The sequence below is a fragment of the Anser cygnoides genome, chromosome 5 (genome assembly GCF_040182565.1).
Source record: "Anser cygnoides isolate HZ-2024a breed goose chromosome 5, Taihu_goose_T2T_genome, whole genome shotgun sequence".
Classification (NCBI taxonomy): domain Eukaryota; kingdom Metazoa; phylum Chordata; class Aves; order Anseriformes; family Anatidae; genus Anser; species Anser cygnoides.
Genome location: NC_089877.1, coordinates 29,960,940 through 29,984,219, shown reverse-complemented (window position 1 = coordinate 29,984,219; position 23,280 = coordinate 29,960,940). Strand labels below are relative to the sequence as shown.

The following is a 23,280-nucleotide window of genomic DNA, read 5'->3' as shown; positions in this document are numbered from 1 at the left end:
AGCACAGAAATATAAAGCAGTGCATAACGCAACACAGGCACTTCTCACAACTCATACAGATGACCTGTACTTTGAGCAGAAGACTGGCTCCTGCTACCACAAAAAAGCTGCAAGCCAGAAAACAAAACAAAAAGCTATTTTGCAGGATACTTAACTGGAAAGGATAAGTTAAGGATACTCAACAACATCAACACATCATATAAGGCATCGGTAGCTCTAGGGAAAGCAGTAGCACAGAGCTCACTGCTCTAGATGTAGGAACTTATCTGGTACAGCAATACTATTTTCTTCATATCTCATCTCCTCCAGGCAGGCATCTCACCAGGCTTACAGCTCTTACCGAGTGGAAGTACCAGGCAGGGGGCGTCCTGTGTCCACCAGGACGCACCAACAGTACCCAGTTGACTGGTGGCACTGCACTGGTTTGTAGAGCCCTCCCGGAGCACACTCGGGGATGACGATACCCTCGCGGGGGTTCTGCCTGGCCTCCTCCAGGGCGCTCTGCCTTTCCTGGTCGCAGGAGTGAACTTTCTCTAGAAGACAGGAGGGAGGTTGGAGGGGAACAGAGAAATAAAGTCAAATCAAGATCACCTTCCTCAGCTCAGCAAGTCAGGGATACCCTTCGCAACAGGAGATCTTTGTGCTTTTTCTTCTCAGAAACCACCAGCATGCCTACATCCCTGCACCCTAGGGAACGAGAGACTTGAGGGTTGAGAACTTCTTCCTACAATCAATTATAATGCTACAAGATTAGGGATTATAGACATTGACAGCTATATGTCCAGCCAGCCAGGGAGAGCAAGAAGACTGTTCCTGTTCACCAAGGTTTTTGGCCTGCCCTACTCCCACCGTCTCTTCCTCCAGAATGCAGTGCACTCTTTTTTCTCAATATCATCCCTCCAGCACGAGCCCAAGAGAGCAGAACGGTACCATTTTAACACCAATTTATCCAGAACATAGAGCACCTGAGGGGCGCACAGTGGGATATCCCATTCTCCCTACACTGCCAGCACCTCTCCAGCACACTCCACAATGGTTCCCACTTGGAAAGTCAAGGACACCCAACCAACACTGTCTTCTTAACCATCCGCCCTGAGGTAGGTAGGACCCTGTACCTCAGCAGCTTATTCCACAGGAAAGAATATTTCCAAGGACATCATCAAGCAGAGAACAGAATACACAGATGACATGCACCAAGCCTGGTGCCCAACACCTTCAGCCCTAACGCTGCTTCTTCCACACCGGCTGCAGAGGAGTGAAGCATGGAGAGGTGCCCTGCTGCTGCCTCTTATGTGGACCAGCTGTTAAAGGGGTAAGAGATGCACAGAGTATCCGTAGGATACTAAGATCTATTTGTCTCAACAGCCAGAAGTTCTCAACTGGAAGTCTTCAAATATTCTGGCCTTTTGAAGAGTAGGAAAATGACTTCAGCCTTGGAAACCACCAAAGGCAGTGAGAGGAAAAAAAGCATGCATGTAAGACAGAAAAGCAGTCAAAGCTGATGATCACAGAATTAAAACATATGAAGTCTGGGCTAAAAACAAAACAAACAAAAAAACAAGACAAACAACACAAGTGCTAAGTGTTATCCTTAAGAGAGCGATGAAAACCACAAGTGGGAACAGAAGTTCTCTCCTTCCCTAGCTTTCCCCTCCCTTGCAGTTTATTCCTTTTTTTCATTTTAAAAAGTCAAAACCAGGAACCACCTCCAGCTTTCAATACACAAAATGTTTCAGCACCGACAAGCAGTGATGCCAGGGGCTCATCCTGCGAACCTGCAGCCACAGCATTACCTGAGTACCCTGCTCCGGGACAGGCTGGGCACAGAAACAGCAGCGCTTGCTGTCCCCCTGTATTTTGCCTGCCTGCCTGCACCCCCATCGGTTACATCTTATATTTTGGTGACAAATTGTGGGAGGTCAGGCAGGAGCTTTTGTTCTGCATGTGGGGACCAGGCTGGGTGCTGTTTCACCGCTCGCACCCTTCAGCTTGGTAGCAGCAGGTGGAGCACACAAAACACCCGTGGTTCTGCGCTGCATCGCCCCCATCACAGCGTGCTTTGGGTACCGGCCGCACTGCTGCTGGTTTCTGAGCGAACCGCAGCACCTACCAAAAGGAGCCTCAAAGACCCAGCAGGGTTTCCCTCTCCTCAAGGGCACCTCAAGCCTGCCACACACAAACCCACACAACTGAAACACAGAACGCCAACTTTTAAGTGTCGGCAAGTCTGACTCAAGCAGAGAGAAACTCGATCGGGAGGGAGCAGGAGGGGGATAAAGTCAACAAAAACCGAAAGGCAGCTCGAGCCTCAGCTGATATTTAAGCTGACTTCACTTTGCTGACAGATTTCACATCTGAAAAAAAAGGCCCCGTGACTGCTCCCAGGCTGCATGTGGACAGAGGGGCCATTGAGCAGAGGGCTGCAGGCTCCCTGCGAGCCACTTACATCACAGGGGGCCCCGCGGGCTGCCCGGTGGCAACTTACACCTTGGGCCGCAGGTGAGGAGGAGCATTCATGCAGCTTGTCGAAGCAAAACCGGGGCCAGAATTCCCTGCCTGTCATCGTTTTATATAAGAAGCAAAACGAAACAAAAAAAATACCTACTGGACAGAACTACATTCCAGGAATTTTTCGATCTAAATCCCCAAAGCTTCCTGAGTGCACAAATTCAAACCAAGATCTCTCAGGTCTTTTGAGTCTTGCAAAACCAGCGCTACAAATATCTCTGGACAAAAATACCTGAGTGGGTGTGCGAGGACAGATCTTGCAGGTTTTGTTCAGCTGATATTAAACAGATATAAAAATGCAAACCCCACCATTGTCACCAGTTTTCAGTGGCCCTTCGTTAACAATCATACCAGTACAGCTGAAATAGCAAGGAGATGTGATTTTTCTCTTTTCTAGCATGTATGTAGAAGCAGCCACTACTCAACTCCCATCTATTCCATTGCTCCCTGAAGAACACAAAAGAACCACACTATGGCAAAACAAAGGCCCAACTTGTCTGTTTCATCTTCAGTCGTGGCCAAAAGCAGATATTTAGAGAACAGAGAACTAGGAAAAGCATATACTTGATTTTCCCCTGTATTCTTCCAGTCTCGACTACTTATGGATCAGAAACTTGCAGAAACAGAAGGACTTTGCATTCAATAAGTTGTAATGGCTTTTCACTTCCACCAGTTTGCCACATCCCTCCTCATAAACTTTTATTGACTACAACACCCCGCAGTGAGTGTTTGGCTCAACTACATGTTGTATGTAGAACACAGCACACACTTCGGTGTGATCTAAACCTGGCTCCAACTGGTTTTGTTTGCCTACCCTAGTTTTTCTGAAGGATGAGCCAGTGAACAATCAGTCTGCAGTCACTCCCTCATCGCCTCTCATTGCTTTATGGATTCCTACTTCATCTCCTACACGCTGTAGAGTCCCAGCTGATCCAGTTGCTCCTCCTCTGAACCTTTTCCTGATCAACTCTATCTTCCCTGAGCTAGAGGGGATCAAAGCAGCAATTATGCTGACATTAAATGGTGGCTCTGACGGCAGACTTGTGGAAAGTTCCTTTGGTGCCATATGTCTAATAGGCAGAAGAGAGTATTAACTAGCACCAGCCCCTGGAGAGGCTCTTTCCTCCAAGCTATCACTCTAACAGCTCTTAATTCCCTTCAAAACAAACATGAATATTAATAACTGATGTATATTCCAACGGCCAGCAAAATCAGCTGGGAAATCCATACCAACAGCTTCCCTAGTATTAGTATGGGACCTGGCACGAACCGCATGCAGCGTGACCCTGCAAGACAGCCTCGCTGGTAACAAAAGGACCATCAGATGCTATCCTGGCTCCAGCACACTCAAGTCAGCCTGTTCCAGTCTGATGGCTTACTGGAAACTTCGCTGTTGCTGCCAAGGCCAGGTTTATGGAGGATAAGGAAAACCTATGGCTAAGCTAGAAGGTTTAATGCCAGCTATGAAATTAAACTGTCATCTCAAAAAGAAGCATATCTTTATTGCATGGGCAGGGTAGTTAAAAGCCCATTCCCTGTTTCAGTTAATGGGGGTTGCAAAGATGCAGAGAAAAGGCTTTCCTCCTTTCCCTATATTAAACATTTAGAGAGAGACGAATATTTAAGACAGTAAATCAGTGAGTGATAAACAGCCTTCCCTTATTTTCTGCCATCTCTGCTTTGACTTATGACAGCCATCAGCAAAGAAGCTGAGTAACAGTTGCCAGCTTGCAGGTGCTGGGCAGCAAAACCTTTCAGTGACAGCAAATCCAGGTTACAACAAATTCAGTGACAGCACAAAAAGATAGGGTGTGCATGCAGACACAAAAGAGAGAATCACTGGCAGAAAAACATTTTACTTTAACTTCTCAGCTCTAAAATGCTAACTTTGAGTTACTTCTTACTCCTCACTGCTTCTAACACTCCTTAAAACATTTTTAAAAGTAGTGTCTCTGAAGCCATGAGCTATTGCAGGAAAGCAGGGTTTGGACATCTGCAGTTGTACATTATTTATGCAACTATTTTCCCCTAGTAATGGCCTTCTGAGAAGTACATGGTCAGATTCATAAAAAGGTCTCTCATTCCTGGTCCCTTAAGTATACGCACTCAAACACACATCTAGCGCCTGCACAATAAAAATAAAAATGATGGATGAGGTAAGGGACTCATCTGACTGTCTAATAAATGAGATGTTTATTAAAGAGATGGGGTGTTTGTTTACCTTACGAAGTTGAGAAGGGAGGGCGCCTAGCAGCCTCTGACCAAAGGCTTGGGCTTGACAGCTCTCATGCTCAGCTTGTGGGGCTGGACGCAGGCGAAGCACTGCTCTGGGGACCAGGCGGCCTCCCCTGGTTGCTCTCCTGATGTGTAACAGCTCTCACTGCTGGCAGAGCCAAAGGACCAAACACCGAGCACTGGGGCTGCAAGGATGCTGAGGATGGTTAGGGTGGGACACAGGGAAGATTTCCCATCCAACCACAGCTGATTATTTTTTCAATATTGCCCTTCTGTACATGATTTTTTTTTTCTTATTAAAAAAAAAAGAAAAAAGAAAAAAAAAGAGAGACACTAACTATGACACCAAAACCAACCACCTTGGAGAGATCTCTACATCCTTAGGAGTCCTCCTTCCAAATCTCAGGGTGTAACCTCCCTCTGCGCTTCTCCCCAGCCCTACTGAACCTATGGCAATAGCCTAACCCCAGAGCCATGGGCTACTCCTGAGCAGGGTGGATTTGCTTCTCTTTCCTTCTCTCTCTTCTTTTGACCAGAGATTCCATCTGGACCAGAGAAACTTTTCCCATGGAGTTCCCACAAAAAGCTTCAGTTTTAATGAACAAGCATTCATCGGAAGGGGAGGAAAAGGTCTTTTACTGAAAGACTCTTGACCAGCCCCTATTGTTAGTGCTGCAGCAGGGACCTGACTTCAAAATACCATTTCAAAAAAAAATCAAATGCCTGCCTCTCCCAAATTTCTTTTTGTTCAGCTCTGAGCTCTCCCCTGCATCAGGAACTAGTGCAGTACAGAATGAAAGGCAGCAAAAGAGATATCTGGTGCCAAATTCCTACTAACATCCTGTGCCAATCCAAAAATAAGGGCTGAGTGTCTTTGTGCCTCAGTTTTCCTCCCAGTGAGAGAAAGCATTTGTTTGTCTCCCAGGGAAGCTTAATTTAAATGAGGTTGATCTTTCATTTTTATTTAGCCTGTTGTTACACTGCTCTGACAGAGAAGAGGAGCCTTAAATGGGTTATTTTAGCATGTCCTGTTTACCAGCTTAAAGGTGCTTGCATGTTGCTCTAATGTGAACAGGACTGGGTCTGCTCTAGAGCAGGTGCCTCAGTCCAGGTGTGGAGCTCACAAAAGCTGCAGGCAGAAAGCACAGTCTCATTCCTAAGAGAAGGTTCAGCACAGGTGGTATCAGCTGCCCAGATCTGCACCCCTTCCACCTCGGAAGGGAAAGAGAATGTGAAAAGCCCTCGGTATGCACTTTCACAAGGGCTGGCAGGGCTACCAAAGAAAGGCAGTGAATAGGCACCAGCTGCCTGTCCCCAAAGCAGGGATATGGGTGGAGGAAGAGAAACAACCCCTTCTGTGTTTACTAGGAGCACAATGACAGCTGAGCAAACACAGCTCATGAGGATAGCATAAATCTCTCCTCACCTCTGTTAGCCATCAGCTCTGCTACCCACTCCACCCTGTTCTGTCTAGGACTGTAGTCCTTCCAGGGTATTCTATTTAACATAAAGGTAAAAAAGAAAAACCTTGCAGGTGCTCCCACACTGTACCAGTTGAGCAGTCCTTGCTTTACCTTGACACTCGCCCAATTTCATTTTTCAAGGTGTATGGCTACAGAAGAAACGGAGGTTACTACATGTTCCAGCGCTGAACAAGTACAATGCAAAGTTTCAACAGGTGGCTTATAATTTTAAAAACAGATTGTTCCAAGTGGCTCATTAAACCTAAGCTACCAGGGAACACATCCCTCCCCTACCATTTTTATTCTGCTCAAAACGACAGAGCTGCCCTGCATTCCCTCCAGCGTAACGTGATGAGAAGTCTGTTCATACCTACCCCTCTAGCTTGAAATAAGGAGGAATAGTTGAAGGAGTGAAGCACTGTCCCAGGGATGAGAGTTAACTTGCTGAAGGCAGAAGCCACCCTTCAGTGCTCAATACATGCTTGCTATACAGAACCTGTGGGCACTAAGTGCTGCCCAGCTAGGAAAGGAGCCCGCTCCACAGTTTTTAAACCACACAGGAATAAAGATCCACACCTGTGTATCTTGAAACCTGTCCCTGCAATTCTAACTCAACTGTCGTTCAGACAGAGCTTGGACTCTTTCTACTATCCTGTCTGTCAGTCAGAGTTCTAGCCCTCCTGGAGCTGTAGCCAGACCAGCAGCAGTAAGAGGACAGTACTATTTTATGGCTACAGTACATCATTCTGGCAAAAAAGTGAAAACATTCGCATGATCACAAACAATGCTTTAGACAAAGCTCTGATTAAATTCTAGTTCATTAGAGCATATTATAAGTTGTGTCACTCTCATAAGCAAATGAGGGAAATGGACATTACATACAATTACTGTCAGATAGTTGCCTAACGCTGCAGGTTAAGAAAAACAGGCTGCAAGAGGCAAAAGCTCTCTGTGAAACAGTTATTTCATATTAAAAGGATTATTAGATGTGTCTTACATCAAATTCCAGTAAGTGGCCAGTTTGGTTAGTGGAACATAGCATCCATTTTACAGTTGAAAATTCAGGAAAGAATTCAAAGTCATCTTGACAAATGGTTTGAAAGCAGTACGATCAAAACTTACAAGTACAAAGCAAAATAACCAGGCAAGAGAAATCCAACGTGTGGAAAGGAAATTACTGGCAAGACAGCAACACTTGGAAGAAAAAAAAATGGTCAGGAGCTTAGGTAGACTGCAAGGAAGTCTGCAACTTCATGACATTGCAAACAACAAAAGTCAAAACAGGTAAATCTAGTTGTGGGATGTAGTGACAAGGGCCCCATACATAAGGAACAGGCACTAACAACTCGTGAGCTTTTAAATCAGCACCATGTCCACCTTTGGGCAATGCCCGCTGAGGGAGAGGTGGACCTCTTGGCAACAGTGCAGAAGAGAGCAAAGTGAACAGGCAGAGGTCTAGGAAACTTGATCTATGAGAAAATGCTGAAAGAATTCCATTTGTTTAGTCTAGGGATGACATTCAGTCTTCTGAGATTTAAAAGCTGTTATATAAAAAAATAGAGATGGTCATAGATCATTTTTTTCTTCCCCAGGGGTAGTTCAAGTAGCAGTCAGCTTACTTGGAGAAAGGAGATTTAAGGTTTGATATAAAAAATCCCTGGTGATAAACTGATCATTCAAAGAGGCGAAGGAATCCCTGTTGCCATTTTAGGCACAGGTTGCACAGAGCTGCTGTTAGCTGGGTATAATCATGAGTTAAATCAAGGTGGAACAAACTGTGCAACCTCTTCTGGTCTTTTCCGCTCTTCTCACAGAGGATGGTAAGCTCCAGCAGATTCTACATGACCGAGGCATTCTCTTTACAAACACAGCCTGAAGTCTTCAAGGGATTTGAGCAGGTTTAAGTTTCCAGGCTTCGGGGTCTGATCTTCCTAAAGCACCTGGCTGCCATGTACCGTATGACAGCCGTAGCTGTGCAATACCCTCACGATGACAACAGCTTCCAGTCTGAGCAGGGAAAGTTGGCATCAAAATGGAGGGAGCCCCGTTCAGTTCTTGACATCAGGACAGTTCCTCAGCAGTAGAAATGCTTTCAACCTTAGACACCACTCTTGTGAATTTGAGAGGAAGCTACCCAGAGTCTGTGGTTTTTCTTCTCTGACTCCTCTTTTCCATTCCACATAGTTTCTAAGCCCTGTTAGCTTGTGGTACACCTAGCTTTGAGATAAGCCACCTGTCTTTGAACACATTCATTCATTTTCCCTATTCTTCTTTCTCTTTGCACTCTTTCCACACTAAGGAATGCTACTCAATAAAATGAGAAGCTATAGGTGTTTCCACTGGAGCCTTAACCTTACCGGGAAACTATTTTCACTTCCACACCTGTTTTTAACAGTACTTGGAACAACCAGCATGGCAGTTGTTGGAGAACTTGCTTACCTCTGCTGGCTGGACTATATGAGCACAGCATTTTTACAGTTTTGTAAGTGCATAAACATAGGGCACCAAGTAGAAGCTTTTGAAAACTGTCACAGGCAGGTAAGAAATACATCAGACCAGTCTACCTAATTACAGTAACATTCCTCTTTTGTGCTGGTGAGCAAAGCGGTGGAGAAAGAGAGAAGTGTGTTGTCTGATGAGTCTTTTCATGTACTGACAGACCAGCGTTTTCCTGCAGCATTTAGCACTGGATGAGGAGACACAGGGAACTGCCTCTGACAGGAACACTAGCATATACTCTTGAACACCTAGCTTGAACCAGCCTGTCTCTGGGCAAAATGTTCAGGCTTTGGAAACTCAGTGACCTAGTATATGGGATTTGGACATAAGAGATGCTGCGGCACATCAGGGCCTGTTATGCAGATAGCTGCAACTATCAGGGCCTGTTCAATTAAATGAGACAGGAGTCTGATGATGCCAGCAGGATCACATACTTCCCTGCATTGCAACTGGTGAAACTGGAGAAATGTCTTTCCATTCACCCGGAGCGAGGGTAGCCAATTTAACACATCTTCCTTCCTCATGTGCTCCAGGAGATTGAGGGCTGCCTTGCAGTTTAAACACACACACCCATCTCTTTGCCTGGCTCTTAGGGTAGGTCCTCTGCATGCCCTTCTTTCCTGACTCTTCAGACACAACTCTTGGGACATTCTACCAGATTTTTTCCAGCTACTGTTTCAACAGACTGAAAAACGTGCAGCTAAGACACCTTTGAACTGTACCACAAAATGTCCTTGCTGATCCCCACTGACCACTTTATTTTGGTAGCCTAGCATAATGCAAAATATGTGAGGACCGCAAAGAGAAAAAGAACACGAGGATGGCAGCTTTTACTCATGCCCTCCATGCAGAAATATGCACATAACTCTTACAACACAGCTCATAGCTCTGTTAAAATGAGGTTTTGAAAGTAATGAGACCACAGCCAACATTTACCTCAGATATTCCACGATGTTCCTCCACAAGCTCTACTGATATTCCTGCAGAACCTTGCGCATTTCCCTTCTCCCCTTCATCTACTCACTCCCTCTCCAAGACCCACTGAAGTCTAAAGCCACTTCTCCACCCTAAGGTGACCACTAAAAGGAGGAAGCTTTCACAGGAGGGACAGGGTTTTCCAGTGGTTTGGAAACACAGCTCAGCTCCTTCATAGCCTTGTGCTCTATTAGGTGATATCCACGGCCTCCTTGGACAACGTCAGGGACAGCAGACACTTTTGGAGATACTGTTCTGTGTACCACTGAACCTGTTTTTATTCAGTTGGCTTCCTGCAAATCATTTGGGTCCTCAGTTCTATAATTGTCAAATGCCACCAGGGCTTTTGGTTTTAGGAGAGGCCTAGTAGGGCTACATTGTTCCAGACGGAACCTAGAGTGGAGGTCCAACCATTACTTTTAAACCACTCCTCCTTATCCGTGGCACCTTAGAAATGCTATGATCTTTCTCCTGAAGTTGGCAGGAACATTCTAAGAAAGGCAGGAAAGCGTGTCAATAGGTATAGTCTATCTGCAGGCATCAACGTGTGCTCAAATGGATGTCTGAGGTGCAGATCCACGCACAAGCCTGTGCCAAATTGTGGTAGTATATACAGCGAGGAGCTCCTCACTGCTAAGGACACCAGCAAATCAATGCAATTCTTTCATATAAACCTTCCTCTGCTAAAAAGCAAAACAAACTTCACAAAGTTGACCTCTCCTCTCTCCATTTATTCCTGTAGGCTCAGGTTGTGCCTGGTGCTGCAATCTCTTTTCTTTCCTTTTCCCCTCCAAATCTTTGTTGGTTTAACCTCAAATGCAATTGGTGGTGGGTTTTCTGTAGTTTTTTTTTTTCTTTTACCCCAGCTTCTTACATCTTTGACACTTACTGCCCCCCTCCTACTCCTCCCTGCCCACTCTCCTTAACTGGCAGCTGCAGAGTAGCAGCCATGACTCCATGTCTAGAGTAATTTGTTTTCTTTCTTTGGGGGATAGGGAGGGGGGAGTGACTGAATTCTTTGGGAATGATTTATCACAGCACTCAGGGGGAGCTTCATTTATTTGCCTAGCTGCATATGGTTTAACACCTATGGTTGCATGCCGATTATTATACTATGTTATTTTTCCCACTTGTATACTTTGCACCTTTTCATAGAGCAGATTAACTAGTCCCCGGTGGCACGTTATTTATGGCTTTGTTTGCTGGCTGTCTGGGAATGGTCCTGGTCCTAGATCGTTCCATTCTCCCTGTTTCTTCTGCATGCTACCTTCTTCACCACACCTGTCACACTGAGGCTGTGGGAGAATCACACTTGGGCATGACCTGTATCAGACCTTCTCAGGACCTCCAGGAGGGGGGAAGAGACTCCTGTCCCCCCCAGAGCAGTGGTCAAGGGGATTAGTTGAACCACAGATGGAGCAGCAGGACATGAATGAGAGGGACAGAGAGAATAAGAGAGAAACAGCACTGCATTTTATGGGTTCCAAGGAAGCAGGAACTCAGCGGAGAAGAATAGAGATCTGTGGTATAAATTAGATGGAATTAGTAAATTCATACTCACTGTGAGCTTCTCCTGAGATTGCTTCATTTCCACAGCCTAAGTTAAGATAAATTCCAAAACAAAACCAACCAACCAAACCAAATCAAAAACAAACAAACAAAAAAAAAACCTAGACACTCACAAAAAGAAAGGGTGAGAGAAAAATCATCAAGGTTCGAAGATAAATAGTTCTGGCAGGTGGGACAGTGAAGTGACAGGTTTTAGTCCAATAGTTCTGACAGATCAGAGGAGGACTATATGGGGAAGCACTGACTCAAGATGCAGGACAAGAGCCTGCAGACAGTAGGAAAGGCAAAAGCTTTCTGACTCATTGGTTCCCTTTTATGAACACTTGTTCTAGACATCACTGACAATTTTTTTATTCTTCAGATATGGGGAAGTTCAAAAGACACTGTTCCCAGGTGTTAAACCCAAAGCAGAGGAAGGTACCAAAATGTTCAGCAAGAAGGGCTGCAGTCTACATTAGGATGTCATGCCCATGCACCAAAATGCTCCAATTCCAGTGTCACTAAATCTTACTCAGATGTCACTAAACCGTATTTGTGTCTGGCTACTTCCCCTTCTCAACCTACCTTCTGCTAAAGTGACATCAACTTGATTCCGCTACTCTCCTCCACTTGGTGGCCTGACCAACACTAACCAGCCCCAGATTTTTGGGGAAGAGCCTACAATCCTGTAACAGACATTTGGACAGTAACATTAACACAACTGGCACGTAGAGACAGTCATTTTGGAACTAACACAACCAGTTTAGTAGAAGCAGAACCTAGGAGAAAAGCAGGAGGAGAAGCAGAAGCCCATGGTCTCACATGTCTTTAAATAATGAGGTGGGGAGTGCCATGTGCCAAGGCAGGACAGCTAAGGAATGAGGCTGAGAAGACAGGAAGGGATAAGCACAAGTGAGAAAATGCCCCCATTCAAAAACAGTGCTTTGCTTTTCGAGAGCCTCAGTCTGAACCTACCTCCGGCTCCCTGGTCCCTGCACTGTTCCAAGTTTCCAAGGCACAGACTCCTTGTTAACGCATGGAATCCTAGAAAGACTCCATATGCCTAAGGAAACAAGTTTATTTTTCCTAGAAGCAACCACTATCCCTGTTCCTTAAGGCATGCAGAAAAGTGGTATCACTTCCTAGATGACTACTAGAGAGAGAGTGGTATTCTGGGGTGCTGTGTGGGTTTTCTCACTTTTTCTTTTCCTCCTCTCCTGCAAGAGGGGAAAAAATTGAGGGAAAACAGACAAACCAGAAAACCCATGTCCTGGAAGTACATTTGATATAACTACATCCCACCTCACTGTGCAGATCTTTGGAGACAAACTGCACTGTCCTGCGAGTACAGAGGCTCCCCTTCAGGTAGGTGGGAGTGTGCGCTTCTGCTTCTTGCAGGGAACGTGGCTTTCAAGCTGCTTTTCCCTTTGAGAAGCCCTAAAGTTTGGGCTCCAAGTAAACTCAATTGAAACAAACAAACAAACAAACAAACATGAATACCACCATTCTCATTTACAGTTATAACCCTGTCCACGAAGAGCTCCTGACAGCAGAAAACTCTATCACTGGAAAGCTGTCACATCAGATGCCTTGGTGCTTGGGTGCCAGAGACGAACAGAATAGGCCACATGAAGTTGGCTCGCATTCAACAAGCAGGATTTTGAAATAAACAGCTACTTTTCTTCACCACCACCCCCTTTTTTTTTTTTAAACTAGGCACACACAAACCTGTCTTCAGCTGCTAACCTTAATATATTACTCATTCTTCCTTTCAAATAACGTCATGTTCAAAACCCCAGTGACTGCAGAATATTTACTTGAGGCTGCTACTGCTGGTTTCTCTAGAGCTGTTTATTTTTCCATGCATGAGCTCATTACATCACTCTGTGGTTTTCTTAAAGGTTGTCAGGGTATGCTGGATACAGGCTGGAATCTCTTGCTAACCAAAACCAAATCACTAAGTAGCACAAACAGATTTGGAGATAACCCAACTCTGAAAATGAGGAACAACCGTGAATTCTTCAGTGGAGATGGGGTGCTCCCGAACAGGCTGCCATTAGATTTATTTTCTTGGAAACGGGATTCATTATCAAGTGTTTCCCTAGAGTAAGAACTGTAAAAGAATAATCATTTGGACTGTTCCAGGCTGGAGTAGGCTGGCAAGAGGAGGTAGGAAAGCAGCAGCCTGAAACAGTAAAAGTAGTATGAAAAGGCAATTCCCACCCAAACTGTTAGGAAATGGCCATTGCAAAGGTGTGGTCTGTATCTCTTCCTGCTCTGGCAATGTTAAAAATAAATGACACATCACAAAGAAAAGTGCAAAATAAGAGGCTTAGTTTGGGGGATGCATGTGTGCACATGGGTGCGCATGTTTGTAGAAGGTGGAAATCAAACTGAACAAACAAAAATGTTTTTGTCATCTTGCACAGCAAACAAATTATTTTGTGTTTATCTAGATCTTTCACTTACCCCCAAAAGAAAACTTTTGGGTTTTTATGTTTCATAAAAAAACCAAAAGGCTTAGTTTGTAAGTGTAGAAAAACATCAACATTTCTGCTGCTCAGCAGTACAGATGTTACAGCATGTTCACATTTTGGTTCCTGCCTTTGGCCAAGACAATTTTAACCTGCATCTCACCCCAATGAGAAAGATCTAGTCATTGTTCTTTAAGGTGGGCTGGGGTAACAGCACTAGCAATCCGCTAGCAATGGTGTTTTACTTGGCATAGAAAAATTCACTAGGAAAACACCTGGAGACATATGGATTCTCAGTCAAATGCTCTAATCAACAGACTGGTCATTCTGATTTTCCTGATCCCTAGCAAATTAATATTTACACACACTAAGCAAAACGTAAATGCTCCAAAAGAGAAGACTGTTTCAGGAGAACCATTCCTGCTCACCAGCACTAAATGGAAGGCAGAACACTCATTTCAAATGCAGCTCTTGTGAGATACAGACTACGTATGCAACGAGGATTGCAGGAAAAAGCAGGGGTGTCACTGGTTCTGCAAAGCTCAGCTATCTACTGGTTGGTTCACTCTGATGGGATGCAGGAAATTCTGACTCAGACTGCTCCCAGTAGTGAGAAAGGGTCCTATCCATCACTACTACCAAGATGGATACAACAAATTCTTCAAATCTTCCTGACTTGCTCACTCCTGTCAGGTACACGGGCCACACCGATGTTACCAGATACAAGGCTCAGACACAGGACGAGGCCTGAAGCCTTGTTGTGCAGAGTCATTAACCATGCTGGAAGCACTCTGGCTTTGTGCGCTGCTCCTTGGGAGAGTTAAAAGTCTGAAGAGAGCATTCCAAGCTCCTCAATTCTTCTCCCTTGCTTCTTTTTCTTCAGTAGATACTCAGCAACACACCACAGGCAGCTAAAAATATCTCTAAAACGTAAGGTAACTTACTAAAAGCTTTCACTAAAGCACAATATTAACAGGAAAGAGAATGACAAGTTACAGAGCCTATTTGTCTCAATATAACAATTCTTACATTCTCCTCACGGTTGATATAGTGATGGTATTAGCTTTCCAAGATGTCAAATAGCAGTGCTGATTAGAGAGTAGCACACAAGTCTTTTGACAGTAGCTATCTACGGGACTTCTCTTCAGCTGCAGAGGACAGGGCTATGTAACCACCACATGGAGGAGAGAGATCAGGGTTAAATGTTTCGAGTATACAAACTTGAAAAAAGCGCAGGCTTTCAAAAAACTCAAGACTACTGAAAAAGAAGAATTAAAAGAGTTAGACTGGCTATTACCAAAAAAAAAAAAAAAAAAAAGGAAAAAAAAAAGAGAGAGAGACCCATCCAGGGAAGCTTCCTGTGGAAAGAAGTGAAACCTTTAATGCCTAAGGCTATATTACACTACATTAGAAAATACTGCTCTTTGTACAGTACAAACATTCTCTAGCCCTAAAGACAGCAGATTAGCTGACCTACTAGGTCTTTTCTCACCTCTAATTTCAGTCATCCCATGAAATTGCTGCAAAAGCATAGGAGGATGGATCAGTTTCAGGACAGTTAGCTACAAGGTCAGCGGCAATATAGCTGAGTAAACACCAAAGAAAACAAAACCCAACCTTATGCCAGGGAAACTTACCTTAACCCTTTCCAAAAAAAAAAACGAAAAAATCAGAAGTGTGCTAGGCATTGATATTTCAAGCTGCCAAGGGACAACAGCAATTAAAAATACCCCTTAAATATACACGCCCATCCCATGACACGATCATCTTCATCCAAGAGATACTTGAAGAGATTTGAAAAACCTGATTCTAAACGATAATTCTTCTCACCAGGTCTTAGTTGTTCCATCCCACCAACCCTACGTTGTCTTTTAAAATGTATGACAAAGGCCTGGAATGAGAGGTACCAAACAGAGGGATTAGGCTTAGCTGGCTGAAAGAAAGACTAAAATAGCTCACACTTCCCATCAGCTACACTATAGACCCCTTTTGATGAGGCAGCATTTCTTGATATCAATAACTCATTGTAATAAACAGAGATGGCTCTGTATTTGTAAGGCCCAATGTGGAAACTTGAGTCTAAAACCGGCAACCCGGTCTCTTAATGAGATCCCACATCAATTGAGTGTCTGTTAGGGCCACAAGAAAGGCTGAGTCAGTTGAACCACACATCTCCTTTTAGCATGCTGTAGAAACCACCTGTTACAGAATTCTTGAATTTTCCAGAAGATCATTTATTTTTGATTTGTAGCTTGCACCCACAACAATCTTGTTTGAATACGAGAAATGACATCATAACTAATTGGGAAAAAAAAAGTGGAAAAAAGGTAAACCTCACAAAACGAACTCTTTCACAAACAGAACTCTACCTTACACAAGGCAGCTTCCTAAGGAAATGCTTGAACAACGTGAAAGGCAGTCTTCTTCTGCTCTGTTGGGCCAACAAAGGGTGGAGGACAGGCTCTTTAATGAAAGACCCTCCCAGTCCTAAGTCACTTTCTACCCTCCTAGAACCAGATTTGAGAGCTCTTATTTTCATCACAGCTGCCAGGTTTGCCACATAACAATGAAAGATGGTCTCTAAGATAGGCAGAACCCATCATTAACTAGGATATTCATATCGAACTGTCACCTTCAATTGCACCATGAATAAACTGGTTGCCCCAGTAGTTCGCAAATCACCCTGTGAACACCTGGTGTTCACAGACCACTCTGCTGCAAAAGCAGTCAGGAGGTGAGGCAGAGCAGACCTCCTAAAACTGGGGTCTGGGCAACACTGGATCTCTGGCTGCTAAGAGCTCCACACTGCAGTGAGACAACAACCTTACCTAACCTAGAGTTCACCCTGAAATGTGAAAGGGATCGGAAAAGTTAAAGGAATTGCTGAGTGCCACAAATGCTCTCGGGCTAATCCAGAAATACATGGTGACCAGGTACTTCAAGCTAGTATAATTTATCTGTTCTAGGGGCTGGAGTTATTCCCAACAGCTGTTCTAGCCATATATTGTTTTGTAAAATATATGCAATAAGAGCAGATGCTATTCAAACCTCAGAATAAACCCATGATTTCTTAAGGCAATTTTCTCTTTTGATGTCCCTTTTACCTTTTTGCATTCTTCCACTTTAGTTAAAATATATCAGACAGAAACCTTTCTTACCCCTAATCCCCTACTTTCCTATTCAGGTTGTTCAAGTTTCTTGTGATTTCTTTGACTTCACACAGTTACAGCCTCGTCTCCAACCTCAAGTTTTATATCCTCACTTCATATCTTGCTGTTCCCCCTGCTCCCATTCATGTTCCTATTTTCTTTGCTGTTATTTGTTTAGGTCTTTTCTCATCCACTCTACTACCCACAAAAATTCTATCAACATTTACTTAAGCCCAGACATAAGTAACCTACTTTCTATTGTGAAATAAACCTATAATTTCTCTATCAAATATCAAAAAATATTCCCTGCAGAGAAGAACCATGAAGTTTCAAGAGAAGCCACTCTCTGTATTTTCTCATCTGCTTAGACCAAAACCACAGCAAAGATCTCAGAGCCAAATGCATCTGTTTGCAAGTCCATGAAAGACTTGATGAACAGCAAATAGAATAAAGATGACAAGTGGCTGGGATGAATTATCACATGAAGAAATCAGAGCTTCCCCAGTTCTGGTCTGTGGAAACAAACACCCTTCATCGCACATGTGTTGTGGTCTTCTGGACACAAACAAGGATGCTATCTAAAATTCTTTTATAGCCCACACTTCAAATCCTGCAATGTAAATGCAGCAGGATAGGCTACAATGAAGGAAGAATGAAACAAGACGAGTGAGGGACTGCAACTTAGATTAAAAAAGCAACTTTTTTTTTTTTTGATGGAATATTACCTGAATTCCTTACGCTGGAGCTGTTCAGTTTGGAATCTTTGATGACCAAATGCTTAATCCACAGGGTGGGTGCTGTGATCTCTGAAAGAGAAAAAATAACTGCCTTAAAGAAATTTGCTAGCAGCAGGTAGCAAATACACATGGTCCTTACTCATGAGGACAAAGTGTTGCCAACGGATGCATGTCTTTGTAGAGATTGGCTCACCCCCATGGTGAGTCTTCCAACCACTTATGAGCCAGTGTTTGTAAACGTGCCATGAGGTTATCTTATCATTATCTTCCCCTTCCAGAGAGTGCCTCTCTATTGGCAAAACATTATTTTCTCCCCCCATTTCCCACTTCTTAGCCAAATTCTAAAGTGTAAAGCCTTTCTCATCAAGACTCACAGAACTCAATGGCTATGTTACATGCTATGGTAAGTACTGCTTTCCACCAAAGTATGTATGAAATCCAGATTAAAAAAAGTTAATCCAGACCGTAAATATTGTTTTAACAACCCAAGCATAGCTAATCACAGGTTTTTCAGTTCCTTAAAACAAGCAACAGCAAAACCCAAAATAAACAAACAAAGAAATAAGGGTATTTCTGGAAAGATTTAAAGGGAAATCCGTTAAAGAAATAAGTTCTGGCTAAAAAAGCACTTCTAATGCACTATTACCAAGATACACAAACACAATTTTGTGAAAAAAGTACTTAAAATTCCTCCTCAGAAGTGTTACACTCAACTTCAAAACACAGCAGAACCTGCCTTAAGAAACTCCTTATGATAATGACACAACATCAGCATTTGAATAGAACTGAGCAAAGCAGTACTTGATACCATGGAGCTTGAGCTCCTAAAGTGACATTTTCAGAATCGATATTTTTCAGCCGAAAAAATTCCAGTTTCTACAAGAGCATACTTTACATGTTAGATCCTGGAGCTGGCTGAAGAAGTTCATCTAAGAAGTTTTTAGAAGAGTTTTCCTGCTCCTTTGTTGACATTTACATGGATCTGCTCTGCAAAGGAGAAGCTGGCTGACTACAAGAGAAACTTATTACACATTAAAAGTGCACAAAGGAAAAGTGAAGGGTATTTTTCCCTTCTTAAATGTTTTCAGCTACATTGATCATAAGCCTTATTGTAATCATGCTCAGGGCATTTTTTTCGTATGAAGATACAGGTTGAACACTGATAGACATCCCAGCAGTAGTAAAATTCTACTTAACAAAGATTGCGTTATCTTTAAGTTTCACTATACTATTTTATTACCAGTCATATAAAAATACATACATGCATAAAATACATATACCTACGTACTTCGGGCTTTTTCTTGGGATAGCTTTATCAAATTAAACATCATGTGAGGGGTAGGAAGGGGAGAAGCACAAAAACAGAAAAGGCCACGAAGAAAAGTGCTAGATGCAAACTGCCAAATCTGGAATGAAATTTAGCTCTGACTCTGCACTGTATGGACTGAGTATATCTACAGCTGGAAAGGAACGGATAACTGCATTCAATGGATGCCAGAGAATGGGTCAGGGCCTCTAGATACACAGTAGTGCATATCTTTAAGTGAGAGTGGAAGTTACAGAACAAGCAATCTCCAGAAAAGAAAAAGGAAAAGAAGAAAAGGAAGTGAACCCCTTTGGGATCTACTGTAAAAATGTATTTTCAATTCAGTTAACCAGGATATTTTTCAGAATACAGAGAAGCAATCTAGATTAATTACTCCTCTGAATAACAGATCTGTGGAAAGAGAAGATTTCCACTGTGTCAGAAGGTAAAGTTTACCAAAACGAGAAGATGTTCAGAGAAATTGTTATGTAGGAAATGAATACAACTTGCATGTTGAAACTAAATAGAGGATGGTGGATGCAAAGAAAACAGAGCCTATAAGTACAAGAGGGAATAAAACTGGTATACGTAGTTGTTTTTTTTTTGTTTGTTTTATTATTATTTCTTATTTTACTTTTAACTATAGCAAGGACTAGTAAAATGCATCACTCCCTTATTGCTTGAAGGTAGGCATCCAAAAACAAAGCGTGAAAAAAAAAAACATATTTTTATTGACCATTCATCTTTTGTTATCGAGTCCATCCTGGTTGCCTGACTTTGAATACGCAGATTTTCAGGAACCCAACAGATATCTCAAGCCAATTGGAACTGAATGAAATTCAGACATTAACTCCTCTGAACATCTATGAAAAATCCAGACGTGACAGTTGAATGGGTAACTGCTCTAACCTTTTCTGTCACCTGACACAACGTACAAGCCATTCCTCAGGACGACCTTCTCCAATGAAGTAGATTTCCAATGATGCATCATGATGTGGTTGCTCAGAGTCAAAGGACTGTTCAGGATAGCATCCTGAGATCTCTAGTTCAACCTTCTGCTCAAGACAGTGTCACCTGTGTGATCAGACCACACTGCTCAAAGCCGGCTCAGAAAGAAAGGACATATTGCCACTTCTCTGGGCACCCTGTAACTTGTTCCACTGCCTAACCATCGTCATGGTGTAAAAGTTTTTCCTGATATCCAATCCAAACATGTTTCAATTTTTGACAGTTGTCTCATCTTCCCAACATGCATTACTGTGCAGAGCCTGGTGCCATCTTCTTGATAACTTCCTTGTAGGTATTGGAAGGCTACTACAAGGTCAGCTTTAAGCCTTCTCTTCTGTAGGCTTCTCTCTTCCCTTCTTACACCTGATGTACTCAATTTAACAAATAAATGCAAATATTTTTCATAGAAGATGGGACAAAGTGTTCTTAGATTTTATCTATCACCATAAGGACCAGAAAGGGTCTGTACTCTGCAGCATTTCTCAAGAGCTTTGCCCAGTTCTATTTGAATGACCAAAATGCTGAGTTGCTCCTCGAAGAATCTTCTGAACAGGCTGTATTAACCAGATTTTAACCAGATTAGCTACCTTCTGCATTTTACTTGTCAATTCTCTCCTTCAAATATCAATGAGCACTCTCAGGAGAAAATTTAAAGGCTAGAAGCATGCTGTGATTACAAACAGTGATTTAATACATTGGCTTTCTGCCTGGAGGAACTTCCTTTTGATATTATCAAGATAGTCAACCAGACTTTAGTCTTCTGTTTTTCAGAGAATGCTTTTTATTGTGAAGACTGTTTTGTTTCAGAAAGCTCATAATAAGATTCTTACATACCTGTGATCACTAGTAGTGACAGGACTACAGCACCTTGCTATTAGATAAGTTTATTTTAGCATCAACGAAAAAACACCCCATCATCTGTTTTTACAAGAAGACAGGAGGCATCAACACCACCACCTACTGTTGCTCAGTAGTTTCCGTTTCTGCCTTTAAAGTGTCAAGTACAGCAGTTCAGTATGAAAGTGCACAGGTTTTCCCCCACTTCCTCAAGGCCCGTAACTCCAAAGGGGTCACAGAGTGGTACAGACCTATTCAGCCTGTAGCTCTACTGTAATGGTTGTGGGTTTAAATCTTTTTTTTTCTTTTTTTTTTTTTAAAAAAAAAAAAAAGCTCCACTTCCAAGCAATGTGCAAAACCTAAGCAGCTGCTAACAGGCCCACTCACTACCTGAGGACCAGTACTCATGCTGGTAAATATTTCTGTTTGTACATTTAAAAGGATTGAACCCTCTGTGTGGACAGCCATTTTATCCTTGTTTCAAGGCTTCCAGTGGATTGAAGTCTGGTATTCCCTCTCCAAAATACAATCACAAAACTAGCCCATTTGTGAAGGGAGCTGCCTTGGTGGGCCATGTATTAAGTAGGCCCAGGACACTGACTTCATTTGCTTAAATAGTATGTGCGTCAATGAAAGTAATTACTAAATAAAGAAACCTCCCAGCAATTTTCCTTCAAGTCAACATTCACAAGCTGTGGTTTAGCACTGCCCTCCCTGTAGTGAAGCTGTAAGGCATGGCAGAAGTTATGAAAATCCTGGTATTGAGAGGGTGGAGATTGAGAGGGTAAGGATAGTCCAAAGGAAGTTCCCGTTTCTGGCTTGATACGCGTTTTTTAGCTATGACACCTTTTCCTCCAAGGTTATCCCAGGAATCTGTTCAACTGGTGTTATTGTTGGATTCCAGGGATGAGGGGAGGATGTAAAAGGATTAGGGAAAATGCCTGAGGTCCCAAGAGCACTGATAAATTTGGATAACTTATGAGATTCACAGGCTTTTCTGCTTTGCAGGATAAAGAAATTGTTTAAGCCATAAACCCTACAGAAAAGAGAGACGGAAGTAGTTTTTTTCACTTTTTTTTTTTTTTTTAAAGGATGCTCTTACCTTCTCCATCGAAAATAGGCTGGGTTTCCATGGTAGGCGTTGGCTTCGACCCGTCATCTGAATTGAGAGTTAAAAAGAATCGAAAAGAAACTACCATTATTGAGGTAAATACTATCTACTCTCCAGTACTGTTGAATGATTGGGATTTGTACATGGCCCGGCCAAGTCCAGAAGAAAGAGAAGACAGACAGAACGAAAACAAATTTCAGAGTTTACACTATCAGCAGTAACATTTTAGATAGCAAGCATGCACTGACTAGTCTTAGACTCAAAAGGAGCCTCACCCCCTCCCCTCTCCCTCCACAAATGACCAGCACGAATCACCTGGTAGTCTCCACTTGCTGTACTGATCAGGCAATCACCTTTTGGTTTAGGTGGCTACATCCCACACAGGTCATTCCTTGGGACAGCAGAGGTCTGGGGACTGCTGCCCTGCTGTGTCTCTCTCATTATTTTTATTCAAAAGAAAAACTCCTCTTCTGAAACTTACCTGTGCAGAACCTGGCACCAGCTTTCACTGCAGAGCTGTTAGAAAGGGATGGTCAATAGCAAATCTTTGTTCTTACAATATCTGCATCAAGGTGTTCTCTAATTGCAAAGCTGTGGCAATGCCTTCTAATGGAAATATTGTGGAAAAAGAACTTCTCTTAGATTAGCTTTTTCATGCGCAAGAGTGCTGCACATCTTCTGACCACTACTCTTTTATAGTTAAACTCTTCAACCAAAATAGATTCTGTGGGAAATATATATCTCGAAATGTAGAGGTAGACCACAGGGAAAAACGTTCAGCCTACACTCTGGCTCATTGTACCTATATACCACATCTACAGACCCAGCTTGGATTCAGGTTGGGTCTAGCTTCCTCAATGCTCGGAGGAATCTAGATTTCAAGCTCCAGCCTGGACCATCGTTACACAGCATTGGAACAATGACAGAGCATTAAGCGAGGCAAAATGTTCTTTTTTCTCTTTTTTTTTCTCATTTTTTTTTTTTCTTTTCGTTCTTTTGTAATCTAGTGGCTTTAAAAAACACAGTTTCTAACAATTATTTCTGCATGTATTAGGGGCAAAGATGACACTACGCATTAGGAAAGTGGGCAATAACCTACAATGGAGAACTGCCAGGCACAGTGAAAATCAGTTGGAAAGGAGCCTATACCAGAAAAACCACCACCTCCAAGACTGTATCAGATGCACATGGCAGAAGGCATTTGGAGGAATGGTACAGGGGACAGCCCCTCCCAGAAGCAGCAGTAACTGCCCCCAGCCTTCCCTTTGTTTGTTCTGATTACACCAAAGAATGAAAAAGACCACTGGAAGGGGATGGATGGGCAGAGATGGAAAACAGGCATGTAGACTATTTTCCCATCAAAACCTGCATTTGCAGTAATATGAAGTGAGCAGAAGACTGAACACCTCTTCCTCACAGCATGAGTTTGA

At 43.0% G+C, this 23,280-nt stretch overlaps 1 protein-coding gene across 5 annotated transcripts in view; it reads right to left on the bottom strand.

Moving 5' to 3' along the window:
* SMOC1 (SPARC related modular calcium binding 1) overlaps nucleotides 1–23,280 on the bottom strand; it is a 127,208-nt gene that overhangs the window by 26,066 nt on the left and 77,862 nt on the right. For 4 of the 5 annotated variants that reach the window (XM_066997741.1, XM_066997744.1, XM_066997743.1 and 1 more), the window contains exons 6-8: nucleotides 21,842–21,931; nucleotides 17,577–17,657; nucleotides 341–533 (exon numbers count right to left, since the gene is read on the bottom strand). In XM_066997741.1, coding sequence (XP_066853842.1) covers nucleotides 341–533; nucleotides 17,577–17,657; nucleotides 21,842–21,931 — 364 coding nt within the window. The remainder of the gene's footprint in view (nucleotides 1–340; nucleotides 534–17,576; nucleotides 17,658–21,841; nucleotides 21,932–23,280) is intronic. The other variant, XM_066997742.1, reaches the window with a different exon arrangement.